Raw genomic sequence first — 16,072 nt, forward strand, 5'->3', positions numbered from 1 at the left:
AATGAATTATTACCTAATGCAGAAGTGAGTGATGAGCTGGGTGGAGACTAAGGGAAGGGAGTATTCATATGAAATGATAGTAAGGACATTTGATATTTGACATGTTTAAAGAAATTACTACAGTACAGTCTTTGTTGTCAATACCCCTCTGTTGTTATTGTGTACATCCCTCTGTTCTTAAACATGAGGGAATAATTACAAAATGTGTAATGTGGACAAGCATACAAATGAATGTAATGACACACACTGTAGATTGTTAATGAAAGTCTTTTATTATTATTGATGTTTGAATATGTGTATGTAAGTAGTTTACTTTACCACTGGTCCTTATAGTAAGAGGGTATTATGAGAAGAAATCAGTAAATAAGCTCAAAATATATCTATCTTTTTTTTTTACTATTTTTTGTTTGAGTGAGGTGCATCACAAAAAGGTGACTGAGCTTTAAACTCACATTATCTTAAAAAGCTGTCCTATTTGCAACAGCTTTGTATCCTTCCCTACCAAAATACTACATGACTAGCCATCATCTCCCAAGAAGAAAGAAAATGCTTACCAATGCAACCTCTACTCTCAGATCCCTCCTTCCCCAACAGAATCAACAAACAAAAAAGTAAAAACAATGAAATTACCCAACATGCATTAAATAAGTGTCTCTCCCACTGAGTATGAAACACAACCCCTCCCAACATAACCCCTGCGAAATTACCTACTCAGCCATGTACAGATTGCATTTTCTCAGCTTTGCTGTGGACATCGTCCATCCCTACAACGTAACACACTGATTTAACATATCTCAAGACCCTTTATGTGCACAGTACAATTACCACAATGAAAACACTGAGCGCTTACTGCTCGGTTGCCCTGCTTTTCCTACATAGACAGACACACATCATAACCACACTTTATGACCTGTGGTCTCACCTGGTGAATGTGGCTGGCTTCCTGAGTGCTGCAGGGGCTCCAGAGAAGATAAAAGGGGCTCCCTGGGCAGGAAGTTAGATAGATACCCATGGGATGCCATGCCCAGCATTGGAGCAGCATAAATTAAAGGATGCATAACACATCGAGTTGTATGTTATTCTATTTAGAAAATTCTACTCCAATTAATCATAATAACAAACTGAAGATATTATTTTAGAATAAAGTCATTGAGAATATCCTTCACACATAAGTGTCCCTGGATATTAGACTGCTGCAGTGAAAGGGTTAAGTGTAGTTTAGTAGCTTGGTTTTAATGGTACAAAAACTATGATCAGCAGTCTTGATATGAAGGGCATAAGACGGTTCCTTTCACCTCTTTGACATAACCAAATCATGATCTGTATTACCTTGGGCAGGCTTTGTGTTCAGGCTAATAAATAAACACTAATATGGAGATAGTAGGAATTTAACCAGACATAACTTGATTATTTCTTGACTACCCAACAGTGTTCCCCATGGCATTACTTCACCCTTGCCCCCAATACTTCTCAAGGTCTAATTGTCAACTCAACGTATCCAACTGATATGTACATAAGAAATGAGAGTGGAAGCGACTTACACAGGTATGTTTGATTATGCTATATGCAGTATCTTGTCACTTTATTTTTTTATGTTCTACTGTTATTAACTTATTGAATTCATGGTAAACAAAATTTTCAGATTTGATACTATTAAGAGTATTCCTACAGGTTCAGTGGTTCCACTTGCAAGCACAGATAACTTGTGAGCCAAATGGGCAACTTTCTCGCCTTTCATCACTATGCACACCATTTTTATTAATATTTGAGATCATATCACTGTGAGAATATCAAAATATCATTAACCAATAGGACCAAGCAATGTGCAGATTTTGGATTTTTATGGATTTTAGAAATATGAGTTATGAATTATGGTGTGAACATCTAGCACTTTAAGTTTTTTTTTCTTGTATACCCATAAGAGCTTAAATATTATTATTTTTTGTTTGTTTTTATTTGTGATGTAAACATCTTGTAACTTAATGTTTTTTGTATGGTACTGGAGCTAATATATACCAATTATTTTCATTTGTATATTTGTTCATTGCTTCCTTCCTTAGCAATGTAATGACAGGGAGAGAAAAACATTGGCTTCAATTACTTGCATCCACTCTCTAGCAATAATATATAATGCACCCAAACCAGAAAACCACCACCCCAGTAAGGCATCACACACAATTCCTTGGTTTACCCTGACAGCTTCAATTGCCCTTCATATGGCAGCATGTCACCTCCCCTGTATACCACATCAGTCCAGTTCATTGCCTCCCAAAATGTGCATTTCACCCTTATAAATGGTGGTTGAGAGAGCAGAAGAGGGTGTTTTGAAATGGTTTGGGCACATGGAGAGAATGAGTGAGGAAAGATTGACCAAGAGGATATATGTGTCGGAGGTGGAGGGAACGAGGAGAAGAGGGAGACCAAATTGGAGGTGGAAAGATGGAGTGAAAAGGATTTTGTGTGATCGGGGCCTGAACATGCAGGAGGGTGAAAGGAGGGCAAGGAATAGAGTGAATTGGAGCGATGTGGTATACAGGGGTTGACGTGCTGTCAGTGGATTGAATCAAGGCATGTGAAGCGCCCGGGGTAAACCATGGAAAGCTGTGTAGGTATGTATATTTGCGTGTGTGGGCATGTGTATGTACATGTGTATGGGGGGGGGGTTGGGCCATTCCTTTCGCCTGTTTCCTTGCGCTACCTCGCAACCGCGGGAGACAGCGACGAGGTATAAAAAAAAAAAAAAAAAAAAAAAAAAAAAAAAAAAAAAAAAAAAAAAACAGAGAAGAGGTAGTGAAAGCTTTGCGGAAGATGAAAGCCGGCAAGGCAGCAGGTTTGGATGGTATTGTAGTGGAATTTATTAAAAAAGGGGGTGACTGTATTGTTGACTGGTTGGTAAGGTTATTTAATGTATGTATGACTCATGGTGAGGTGCCTGAGGATTGGCAGAATGCGTGCATAGTGCCATTGTACAAAGGCAAAGGGGATAAGAGTGAGTGCTCAAATTACAGAGGTATAAGTTTGTTGAGTATTCCTGGTAAATTATATGGGAGGGTATTGATTGAGAGGGTGAAGGCATGTACAGAGCATCAGATTGGGGAAGAACAGTGTGGTTTCAGAAGTGGTAGAGGATGTGTGGATCAGGTGTTTGCTTTGAAGAATGTATGTAAGAAATACTTAGAAAAGGAAATGGATTTGTATGTAGCATTTATGGATCTGGAGAAGGCATATGATAGAGTTGATAGAGATGCTCTGTGGAAGGTATTAAGAATATATGGTGTGGGAGGCAAGTTGTTAGAAGCAGTGAAAAGTTTTTATCGAGGATGTAAGGCATGTGTACGTGTAGGAAGAGAGGAAAGTGAGTGGTTCTCAGTGAATGTAGGTTTGCGGCAGGCGTGTGTGATGTCTCCATGGTTGTTTAATTTGTTTATGGATGGGGTGGTTAGGGAGGTAAATGCAAGAGTTTTGGAAAGAGGGGCAAGTATGAAGTCTGTTGGGGATGAGAGAGCTTGGGAAGTGAGTCAGTTGTTGTTCGCTGATGATACAGCGCTGGTGGCTGATTCATGTGAGAAACTGCAGAAGCTGGTGACTGAGTTTGGTAAAGTGTGTGGTAGAAGAAAGTTAAGAGTAAATGTGAATAAGAGCAAGGTTATTAGGTACAGTAGGGTTGAGGGTCAAGTCAATTGGGAGGTGAGTTTGAATGGAGAAAAACTGGAGGAAGTGAAGTGTTTTAGATATCTGGGAGTGGATCTGGCAGCAGATGGAACCATGGAAGCGGAAGTGGATCATAGGGTGGGGGAGGGGGCGAAAATTCTGGGGGCCTTGAAGAATGTGTGGAAGTCGAGAACATTATCTCGGAAAGCAAAAATGGGTATGTTTGAAGGAATAGTGGTTCCAACAATGTTGTATGGTTGAGAGGCGTGGGCTATGGATAGAGTTGTACGCAGGAGGGTGGATGTGCTGGAAATGAGATGTTTGAGGACAATGTGTGGTGTGAGGTGGTTTGATCTAGTGAGTAACGTAAGGGTAAGAGAGATGTGTGGAAATAAAAAGAGCGTGGTTGAGAGAGCAGAAGAGGGTGTTTTGAAGTGGTTTGGGCACATGGAGAGAATGAGTGAGGAAAGATTGACCAAGAGGATATATGTGTCGGAGGTGGAGGGAACGAGGAGAAGAGGGAGACCAAATTGGAGGTGGAAAGATGGAGTGAAAAAGATTTTGTGTGATCGGGGCCTGAACATGCAGGAGGGTGAAAGGCGGGCAAGGAATAGAGTGAATTGGATCGATGTGGTATACCGGGGTTGACGTGCTGTCAGTGGATTGAATCAAGGCATGTGAAGTGTCTGGGGTAAACCATGGAAAGCTGTGTAGGTATGTATATTTGCGTGTGTGGACGTATGTATATACATGTGTATGGGGGGGGGGGGTTGGGCCATTTCTTTCGTCTGTTTCCTTGCGCTACCTCGCAAACGCGGGAGACAGCGACAAAGTATAATAAAAAAAAAATAAAATGTTCAGACCACTGTTCTTAGTTGTTTGGTCATTCCTATGCCAGCAAATAGACATAGATTGGTCTTGTTTCATCATTAACCTCACATTTTTAATGAGAAGTGACTGAACAACTACTGTGTAGGATTACATTTAGGAAACTTAAGGTTATAATTTGGCTTAGGCACCAAGCAGTGTGATATCTACAGTGGAATATGATGTGCAGTTTGTTCTATTTCATCCATGACTAAATTAATTTAACACCTCCAACTTAGGAGATATTACTGAGGTAAAGACAGTTGAAAGAGATGTTAGCTTATAAAAGATGTAACCGTAGAGTAATTGTGTTCATGGCACTTGCATAGGACAGGTATCATCATGATTATCATTTTACACTGCAAAGTATGTTTTCTCTCAATGATTTCATTCTTCATTTAATCAGTGCAGGAGTTTACTTTTGCTTGGAGAGCTGCATGTAGCTTCAGCTAATTTCGTGTTTTGTTTTGCAGACTAACTTATCATTTTGGGGAGTATGGCTCCTACCAGTTGGGGATCAGCTCAATGGATGTCTCATCAATGCATGTCCTTGATAAACCCCAAAACATATATTTACGTAAGTAAAAATGTTCTATTTTTTTTTTGCACAGAAAGTCACTAAATAATTTTCTGGATTTTGTACGAACAAGAATGTTTTAATTCTTATATTTTCACATATATTAATGATGAGTGTAGTGAAATCTTTCTCATACAGTTGTGCAGTATATGATAGCTAGTACTACTCACTGGAAGTTATCTCACAATGTCTTAACAACTCTGTGTGAATAAGTTTCTGAGATGCGGTCTCAGGACATATTGTTTTAGAAAATAGTCTGGAATGTTTGTTTGTTCATTGGAAATTTCTCCCTGTGGTTAGCTTGTGGCACATGTGGTGTAAAATAAGTAAGAGATGCTGTCAGTTCAATGAATGGAGCTGACTGATGGCTGTCGCATGGGAAATATGTATGTAAAGCCTCTTGGGCCTGGCTATGACGTTACACATATTACTATCTTACACACTGCAAGCATATGTAACTCTATTGTATGAGTCAAATATTGGTAGCAAGGGGCCTAAGAAGAAATGAAGGATGGTTTTTAGAATGCCCAGCCATCCCATACTTTAGAGCAATTGTAGTAACCAGTTAAATTATGTGTGATAACCCCTTCCTAAAGAGGTATAAAGTTGATGCTTAAGAGTTGTAAAACAAAGAATTTATCCATTCAGTCACATCATGTTATGGCATAGATTTTTCAAAATCTTTGAGCTAGTACTGCTTAGCTAATGAACATGCTCTTGGTCACTTTTGGCAAGTCTTTATATTTTTCATGTATTCATCTCACGTCCTGTCAATGCCTGGTTACAAGACTCTAACTGATCATGCTCTTTTAGCCCAACAGTAATTTATTAGTAATCAATCTTGCTTTTAGTTATATAGTATTATGATATTTTTTTGAGAAGAAAGAAAGTAGAAGAGGAAATGAATTGTCTCATTAGGCTTTCTTCCTTTGTTATATTTGTGCTCTCACACCAAAAGACCATGCCCCAGAGTGAGGCCATCTGATACTCCTTTGTTTCATTGATAGGGTAGGCATTGGTAGACTCCTAGCCCTTTACTAATGGTTTAGTAAGGGCACTTAAGGCAAAGTGTATCTATTACGACATAGTCCAAACCATATCTCATGGGATTGTTTTCGTAAGAAATCACAGTGGAGATTCTCTTCAGCACACAGTATGCCAATTGTTGCTCATCTTTTTCCTAACTTTTCAGTCAAAATCTTGTAATTTTTGTTACCAGTGATGGGAGATGAAGGCAGACCCCATGACCTAAGGTTCCTTTGTCTCTCCTAGTGTACCTCCAACTTACTAGGGCAACAAAGTTGGAGGATGTCTACCCAGGGAGATCCTTCCTAATTCTTTATGGGTCTTGTCCTTATGGAACCTCAACAAAGCACTGGTTGTACATGGGAATACTTAGGGAATGTTAGATAACAGAAAACCTGATTGCCTATGATGAAGTTATCTGCTGGATGACAGTTATAGTATCCTAAACTTATACAGTATCCTAAACCTATATAGATGGAGACAGGATGGCATAGAAGGTTCTTTTAGATGGAAACAAGGTTGCTGTTGAAAATTATAAAAATTTTAAGTACCACATGGATGCAAAATTGAATCTATAGTGTCTGCTGTAGACTGGAAACTAAAAGAATGTAGAGATTATTTTTACCTCAGCAAGATTTTATGGGTGGCTTTCATTGTGACGAACAGCCTTATTCTAATTTACTTCCTCAGGCAATGACACATCTTATCATCACTTTCTACCCTGGGTGCTGTTTAGTTTGTTAACTAGAGATAGGCAAAGTGAGATGTTGGGTTATAGGGGTAATTCGACTTTGTGGGGCCACTATTAAAAAAGAAGACTTGCTTTCTAGAAAATAATAAAGTGTTAAACACATTTTTCTGTGTCCACTGAAAGGGATGATAGGGGCAACCTGTAATAACATTTCATGCATATGGTGATTAAATAAGGAAATTAATTGCTTCTGGATATTGTTATGTGTGTACTCATATATCAAGGGCAATCATAAGTAAAGGAGTTTTATGTCTAAAATTATGAATTTTTTTTGGTGGAGGGAGGAGTTTGTCCATTGTACAAATATAACAAAGTATTTATTAAAATAAAGAAGATTATTCAAAGTTTTATTTGCATATTTACACAACATCTCGTTATGACTCACTCATGCTATATCAATGTTACAGTATAATTTGGTATATTATATAATACAGCTCTGCTCTGAGTAAGCCCTAACATATTAACCACAGTGTATGTATATGTATATGTATTTACAAGTATTTATATGTATTTACAAGATGATATGTATATGTGTGTGTATAGGCATTTATGTATGTTAATGTGTATTGGATAGGCCATTCTTTGTCTGTTTCCTGGCGCTACCTTGCTGATGCGGGAAACAGTGATTAAATATGATAAAAAAAATATACATATGTGTAGGTGAATAATATGTTTTCCTTTTCAGCACTGATTATGGCTGTAGTCTTCTTCTTTATGTTAAACTTCATGTGGCAGTGTGCAAAATTTCTTGGATACGGCATGGAAACATCCTGTACTTCTAACAGTACCGTAAGGGTTTTCATATTTTATCTTTTTTCATATAGGACAATTAAAGACCCTAACTACTCTTGAGTATTGGATTATCACCTCTTGTATGTAATAGTTCTGCAGATTTCTTGAAACTGCTCTTATAAGCTCAGATGAGGAATGTTTTGGAATATGTGGTGATTAATGTTTACAAACTTTGAACAAGTTTTCATCATTTGTAAGTGGGAAACACTCATATGAACTCATGAAACATCAAGATTTGCAATGAATTTAGGTAGTAGGTAGGCAACTACCATGGAGGCATATTACCAGTACTACCCGCCTGAATATCGGGAGGGTTAGTGATGGCTGTGTAGTGAGCCAGCACTTCGTTGGTTGAAGCTATCTTTTCCATCTGCCTAACCCACACATGGACTACTGGCATTCAGTCCACAAGCATATGGTCTCTCCTTGTCATACATTACACCTGACAACACCTAACTCACACATCTCATTCTTCATAACTCTAGATTTTCCTGCAGGGCACTAAGTGTTGGCCCTGCCTTTCAATAAGATGGTAGGAGTTACAGGTAGTAGAAGTATAGGTACAAACAATTAGGCAGGATCATTAGGTATAATGGACTTATTCGAAGAAATGTCTTTGATGAGACTGTACTCATTTTTGTCAACTGATGATGATACAGCCTTGCTAGCTATGACTTCAAACTCTATGACCACAAGGAGGTGGAGTTTGGCAACGTCCTTTCATATGGTAATTTCAAGAAGTGTACCACACATTAAATTTATCACAAGAACATATGCTTTCTGTAAACCTGCTTTTTTGTATGTTTATATCTGCTGTCTTCATATCTATCAGTTTTTCTTATCTGTTTACTTAAAATATTTTAAGGGATATATCTGTAAATTATATTATTGCTGTACTTTGTAAATAACTTAAAGCTAATTAATATTTACCTGGGTACAACATTTCAGGCATCACCATCAGCAGATGAACATAGTCATCTACTATCAGCCCAATCAGGTTCTGAAGAGGGTCAATCATCCTCACAATCTCAAGCTTCATCTTCATCAGCACTGCTTGTAGGGTCTCAATCACAGTGCACCATTCCAGACTCAAGCAGAAGAAAGGACGTCTTATGTCACTGGATACTTTCAGGGGGTAATATGAAGACTGCTTTTTTTTTTTCTCTTTGTATTAAAAAAACTGGCTTGGAATGTGTGTAATTGATGAAAAGAAGCCTGAAGCACATCAACTTTCACTTCAAAACATGTGATATAAAGAAACTTGCTATAAGAAGGAATCACTTAGTCCACCATAATAATTTGCTGTACAATGCTCTTCATTAACCTCTCTTCATTCTTTTTATGCATCCAAACCATTTCAACACACCATCTTCAGCTTTCTAAATCACACCCTTTTTATTGCCACACCTCTTTCTTACCCTTTTCTGACTTACTCAGTCAAACCACACCACATAGTCCTTAAACATTTCATTTTCAACACATTCTCATACATGCAACTACACTGAGACAGCTATCCCTTCAAAAATACCCATTTTTCACCCTTGCAAATAACATCTTTTTGCACACAATCCCCAATGCTCCCAGAATCTTCGCCCCTCACCCATCTTACGAATCACTTCAACTCCCATGGTTTCATTTGCTGCCACGTCCACTCCCAGGCCTAAAAACACTGCATTTCCTCCAGATTTTCTCCAGTGAAACTCCAACCCCTACTAACCTATCCCTCTGCTCTGCTAAACCCACTAACCATGCTTTTGTTCATATTTACTCTCTACTTCTTCCTTTCACACACTCACTCACACTCGGACACCAACTAAAATTCACAAAGTATCTGTACAGTGAGGTGATTATGTCTTGCCCTAGCAGGATGGGTGTAAACACCTCATTCCCATCCTGCAGCAGTCATTATGCTGTGTTTGCAGGGCTATGAATGTCTGCAGTGTAGCCAATGCTGGGAACAACTGACAGTCATATTGCACATACTTTTTGACTAGCCCTTGTATATAAAGCTTATGGCACATATAAAAGTGGAGAATATGAGAACTATATAAAAGTGTAGTTCACTGTAAATGTTATTCCACCTCTTTCACCACCACTGGCATGCTTTTGTGATGAATCAGTGTAGTGTGACAAAAAGTAATTGGAAAAAACAGTTCTCTGTATCCATCATTACTATATTGTGAGGTGGGGAGATATAGTATAAGACTGTTTAGTGCCAGGCTCTACTGCATCTTATTCACACCCCAACATGCTACAACAAAGCTAGGTATATTTGTGTACCCCTATGCTATTTTTGTGTATTTCTGTGTGTAAATCCATCATCCCATGAGTTTCTTTTTTCACCACAAAGGGGATTAAAAGTTAATATCTGCTGGATTGTTGTTCTTGGTCATGTTTGTGGACTTTAGCAGTGGATGGATCATAATAAGCTGGAATGACCTGCAGGGGAGGTGGAGGAGAAAGTTATAACAGTTGACAACAAAGCAGTTGCTTGAAGATTTTTCACATTTTGAAGCAAGTTTGCACATTCTTTCTGGTATGATGCAAACTGAAAATTTTGCCTTAAAGTAGCCGGTAGGCAGCCAACGACCAGGGAGGTATATTACCAGTACTACCTGCCTGGATCTGAGGAGGGTTAGTGACATGTTTAGTGAGCCAGTGCTTTAGTGATGTCAAGTTGCACTCCTCTGACCCACGCATCTGTCTTTTCTTTCTGCCTTACTAACATGTGGACTGCTGGCATTCTCTCCACAGACATGCAGTATCACTGTGTCATATGTAACACTTGACAACATTTAAATCATGCAGCTCATTCTTCATAACTCTAGATCTTCCTGTGGTGAGCACCATGTGCTAGCCCTGCCTTTGGGCAAAATGGTAGGAGCAGTAGACAGAAGTAATAGGTAAGAATATTTAGGCAGGATTATTAGGTAGAAACATTAGGTAGAAGCAGTAGGTAGGAGCATTAGGTAGAAGTAGTCATTAGGAACATTAGATAAAAGCCTCTGCAAACACTGTGCTAGACTTACCCTCTACCAGTGGCCTGTTAAGGGTGAGCCTAAATGCTAAGAAGCAGCACTGGAGTTCTTTCGTCATGAAAACTCTGCTATTGTAGCCACCCCTTTGTGGGAGTTCCAGTTGGAACAAGCGTCAGAGATATAGATAGAGTAGATAGTATCCAGAGGAGTAAATGACATGATTCACATCTACAGAAAACATGTAAAAAAAAAAAGTCCTTCCAGTAGCAAAATAACACAGTACCCCTCCAGTAGTAACAGTTCCTACAGCAGAAAAAGATGACTCAGAGGGTGAAGCAAATGATGTTATTGCCTGTTGGCCTCCTCTCAGTAAATCCCTTGCAATTCATAACCCTTGATAAGGTTTCTGCAGTGCCTAGGAAGTCACCTACACCCACTGTACAAGGTATTTGCAAGGCAATTGAGGAGTTCTTAATATTAAATGGTATGCTTTTTAATGTCAAGTTAAAGTCTATCCCAATTATTGAGAAAATGCTGTAACAAGATGGGGAACATTAATGGTGTTCATTATAATTTCATGATAAATTTTCATTTGCAGAATTGCCATAGTGATCATGATCTTCGTCAACTATGGAGGTGGCAAGTATTACTTCTTTCAACATTCTCGTTGGAATGGCCTCACTGTTGCTGACCTTGTTTTCCCATGGTAAGATATATCTTGTTTTGTTTTAGTGTTTGTATGTATATGCACTGAGTCACATTAAGTTTTAAGCTGTAAGCTTGAAAACTTTTAAGGTGCAGATTAACTTTGTTACTGAACTCTTTCATAAACCACTTGATACTGAACTATTGAAATTTGCAGAATAGTTAAAGAACTTGTCCCAAAACTTAGGGAATCCTGGACCCACATATGATTCCAGATAAAATTGAAGTGGGTACTTCTGGATACTCCCAGTGGTACAGATGAGCACATGTACAAAAGGGAACTCTTTTGACAATGTAAAAAGTTTTTCTTAGACAAACTAGACAAACTGATTGGAGAACCAACCAAAGGATCAATGAATTGTATAATATTAACCAAACATTTTCTGTCCTAAAGTGTAGGTTCTTATAAATCTTTTGTTAATGATGGAGTAAATACACTTTTATCCTATTGTGTAGGTTCTTGTGGGATTTTATTTTTTCTATAAGGTCCACTCACATTTATGATACCTTGCCAAATTTGGCTAGGCTGTGGAAAAAATATACATTAGAGCAGGTAAGAAAAATTGTGTGAAGTTAAGAGATCACAAAAGTAAGTTTGGTGTATTGTTCATGTAATGAAAAGATGTAAGGTCTAACCCAGTTGCCTAGATGTTCCTCACCATCCAAAACTTTTACATCTAAACTTTTACCCAACATTTTGGTTTTTACAAATAATAGGATCTTAGTGTCTCAATATGTAAATGCAATTGTTATTCCTTAGGTTTCTGTGGATAATGGGTGTGAGTCTGATCTTCTCCATCCGTTCCCAGCTGCAGCGGACCACAAAGAGATCCCAGATGGTTCTTAAGATAACAAAGAGATGTATAATCCTCTTTTTTTTGGGCCTTATTATTAACAGGTAAGAATGCATTGATGATTTTGTCATTCCGGCAGGTAGTGCTTATGTTAATTTGGTGGGGTGATAAGTTACGTTCATTTTTTTGGGATGATGAGGAAGCACAGGATGAAAAATAAAACTGAATGGAGAAGGACATAAGAGAAAGGAAGCAGAGTGAAAGAGCTTAGAGACAGAAATTTTTGGAACAAAAGAAGTATTGGGAGAAGAGGGGAAAATAAAGAATAAAGAAGGGGGGTTTAGGGATTGTCCCTTGACTTTTATCTCTATTGGATTTTTACTGTGCTTTTGAGTTTAGAAAGTGCACCATCAGTATAAACTAATTTTGTTGAACTTTTGTACCCAAACGAAAGTTATGTAAAGTCATGTGGTTCATTGAACTATGAATGGATTAAATGGTGAATATAAAGAGATGGATGATTAAGAGGATAGGAGGTATAGGAGATGATTAAGAGGACAGGAGGTATATGTATACTGATTAAAGATACTTAAGACAGAGTTAAAGAATACAGAAACTCTTGACTGGAGGCAGAGAAGTGTGAAAGGTTAAAAAAGATTTGGAAAGATAGTTTTGGCTTTTTGTTGAAAGGTGAATAGTTTGCAAGATGTATGACTGCAATAAGTAAAAATCATATTATTAGTCACAAATTTAAATGTGATATATTTAGAATAACTACAGTTGCTGTGCATCATGTATAAATAGAGAGGAGTGTGTGTATTCTCTAGTTATGTGAATATGGGATCTCAATTCAAAAGTAAAAATAAAATTTTTGATATTTTTGCGCATCTGTTAATGAATTAGAAAAAAAGTGTTGATTTCTTTGTGTATGTGTGTGTGTATTATGGGTAGGGAAAAAGAAAAATTGTACCGAAAGGGTTAATAATTTTTTCAAAGACTTGCATTATAAGTAATGTCAAACTTCTGCATGTACGTTGTTTTGGAATATACTAAAATTCTCCTTTATGTATTGAGGACATAAGTTATTTTGTGAACTGCTATACTGTTGTTGTTTATGCTTTTTCTCTAGAGCAGCAGCATAGGTTTTGTTTTTGACATCTTTGTCCATTTTAGGAAAATAGCTAGTAGTCCAACTGGTTCTTGCTGTGCTTTCTTTTATGTTGTTTTTACTTTTTGGTAATATGTCAATTTCAGGGATATTCAATGAGCAGTCATGACATGTGCTTATTAGGTATTCTGATTAGGTTTTACCAAGACCATTGTGAATGAACATGTGAAGTTTTTGTTGTGCAAAAGGTATACATGAACAGATTCTTTTTTTTTTCAGCTTGAATGGTAAGAACTATATGCCTACATTCCGGATCCTAGGTGTGTTGCAGCGCTTTTCTATATGCTACTTCATCACAGCTTTATTGGAGGTTTACTTCATGAACCCTCAGGAGTCCCAAGAGGTTGTTTTACTCTATCAGTTTTTACTTTTATGACAATAAAGAGTAGCATGCTGCATTTATAACTTGAGTTGGCACAGGTTTAATCCCATGTGCTAAGATAAGTGAACAATTAGCAATCACTTTGGTTTAAGAACTGATGATTCTTTTTCTTAGAAGCCTTACAAAAACAAACATTCTAATCTAATTGAAAGTTTGCCCTTGTTTATTTAGGATGTGGTGCAATTAAGTGTCGTTATAGATTAAGGTTTTTATTATTTACAGTGTCTGTGAAGGAAGTGTTTTAGATATCTGGGAGTGGATTTGGCAGCGGATGGAACTATGGAAGCGGAAGTGAATCATAGGGTGGGGGATGGGGCGAAAGTTCTGGGAGCGTTGAAGAATGTGTGGAAGTCGAGAACATTATCTCTGAAAGCAAAAATGGGTATGTTTGAAGGAATAGTGGTTCCAACAATGTTATATGGTTGTGAGGTGTGGGCTATGGATAGAGTTGTGCGGAGGAGGGTGTATGTGCTGGAAATGAGATGTTTGAGGACAATATGTGGTGTGAGGTGGTTTGATCAAGTAAGTAATAATAGGGTAAGAGAGATGTGTGGTAATAAAAAGAGTGTGGTTGAGAGAGCAGAAGAGGGTGTTTTGAAATGGTTTGGTCACATGGAGAGAATGAGTGAGGAAAGATTGACCAAGAGGATATATGTGTCAGAGGTGGAGGGAACGAGGAGAAGTGGGAGACCAAATTGGAGGTGGAAAGATGGAGTGAAAAAGATTTTGAGTGATCGGGGCCTGAACATACAGGAGGGTGAAAGGCATGCAAGAAATAGAGTGAATTGGAACAATGTGGTATACCAGGGCCAATGTGCTGTCAATGGATTGAACCAGGGCATGTGAAGCATCTGGGGTAAACCATGGAAAGTTCTGTGGGGCCTGGATGTGGAAAGGGAGCTGTGGTTTCGGTGCATTATTACATGACAGCTAGAGACTGAGTGTGAACGAAAGTGGCCTTTGTTGTCTTTTCCTAGCGCTACCTCACACACATTTGGGGGAAGGGGGTTGTTATTTCATGTGTGGCGGGGTGGCGATGGGAATGAATAAAGGCAGACAGTATGAATTATGTATATGTGTATATATGTATATGTCTGTGTGTGTGTGTATATATATGTATACGTTGAGATGTATATGTATGTATGTTTGCGTGTGTGGACGTGTATGTATATACATGTGTATGTGGGTGGGTTGGGCCATTCTTTCGTCTGTTTCCTTGCGCTACCTCGCTAATGCGGGAGACAGCGACAAAGCTAAATAAATAAATAAATAAGTGTCTGTGTGTGTGTGAGCACAGAATGAAGATTGGTAAAAAAAAAAATTTTTTACTAATGGGATTAAGATTTTTAGTACAGAATTATTTGAAATGGGTGTTTCTATTCATTCTCCTAAATAAATTTGTGAAGTTATCTTGTATTTTGTGAAAGCATATTATTAGTTAACACATAAGCACCTCAATCTCTTCCCTCTCAATCTTACCAATGGATTCCTCATACTGCATTTTCTGTATTTTTTACATAATCACTTTTCATGCCTTTATAAGGTTGCACAAAGAACAGCTGAACAATGGCCCATTCACAACACATTTAGTCTCTAGACATCATGTATTATTACTGAAACCAAAGCCTTTCATCCACAGCCAAGTCTTAGATTATTCCACAATTTTCATGTAACAAGCAGTGTACCTCAAAGTCCTAGGAACCCCCAATTTTCATCTACATTAACAATTTGGAGACAACTCACCAGCAGAATTTTGTTGACACATTAAGATATAACTGTCAAATTGTTTGAAAATGCGAATGGTCAGAGACAGAGTAGATGAATTTCAACATAATCCAATGCAAGTAATGCAATTTGGCACTGGAAAAATATAAAACAATTAAAAAAAATCATGGTAAACCATCAGTAGATGTAAAAGAAGAGAAAGGCCTTAGAAAGATTATTAGTAATGACCAAAAAGAAAAAAACAATGCTTAGCAACAATGACCAAAGACAACAGGATGCAAGGATTCACAGCTAGAAATATAAATTACAAAACGAGACATGAACAATACTCTCCCTTCATAATGCCTTAGTAAGACTTCACTTGGAATATGCTGCTTAATTAGGCAACAAATGTTTTCTGGGATAAAAATGAAATTGTGACTTCAAAGAACAACAAAATTAATCCCTTCACTGAGAAAAAATTATACGAAGACTCAAAGACCTTGAATTATTTCTCTGAAAAAGCACAGAACTCCGAGATGATAGATGTGATAGAACTTTTCAGTGTTAAATAATTTTTGTGATGACATAACTTAAAATATCTTCACCTTAGAAAGAGATTTAGTGTATAGAAATAATGGTATGAAGAGAGGAAGAAGGAGGTAGAGCATTAGAGC

General features: G+C 37.8%; 2 protein-coding genes across 2 annotated transcripts in view; one reads left to right on the forward strand and one right to left on the reverse strand.

Moving 5' to 3' along the window:
* Positions 1 to 16,072, reverse strand: part of LOC139756380 (uncharacterized) — a 127,445-nt gene that overhangs the window by 93,350 nt on the left and 18,023 nt on the right. The window lies entirely within an intron of this gene.
* Positions 1 to 16,072, forward strand: part of LOC139756382 (heparan-alpha-glucosaminide N-acetyltransferase-like) — a 42,505-nt gene that overhangs the window by 12,705 nt on the left and 13,728 nt on the right. The window contains 8 exon segments of the mRNA XM_071675779.1: positions 1,430 to 1,545; positions 4,992 to 5,095; positions 7,558 to 7,661; positions 8,613 to 8,756; positions 8,759 to 8,799; positions 11,241 to 11,348; positions 12,108 to 12,245; positions 13,529 to 13,652. Of these exon segments, the coding sequence (XP_071531880.1) occupies positions 1,430 to 1,545; positions 4,992 to 5,095; positions 7,558 to 7,661; positions 8,613 to 8,756; positions 8,759 to 8,799; positions 11,241 to 11,348; positions 12,108 to 12,245; positions 13,529 to 13,652 (879 nt within the window).

Source organism: Panulirus ornatus, chromosome 21 (assembly GCF_036320965.1).
Source record: "Panulirus ornatus isolate Po-2019 chromosome 21, ASM3632096v1, whole genome shotgun sequence".
Lineage (NCBI taxonomy): Eukaryota > Metazoa > Arthropoda > Malacostraca > Decapoda > Palinuridae > Panulirus > Panulirus ornatus.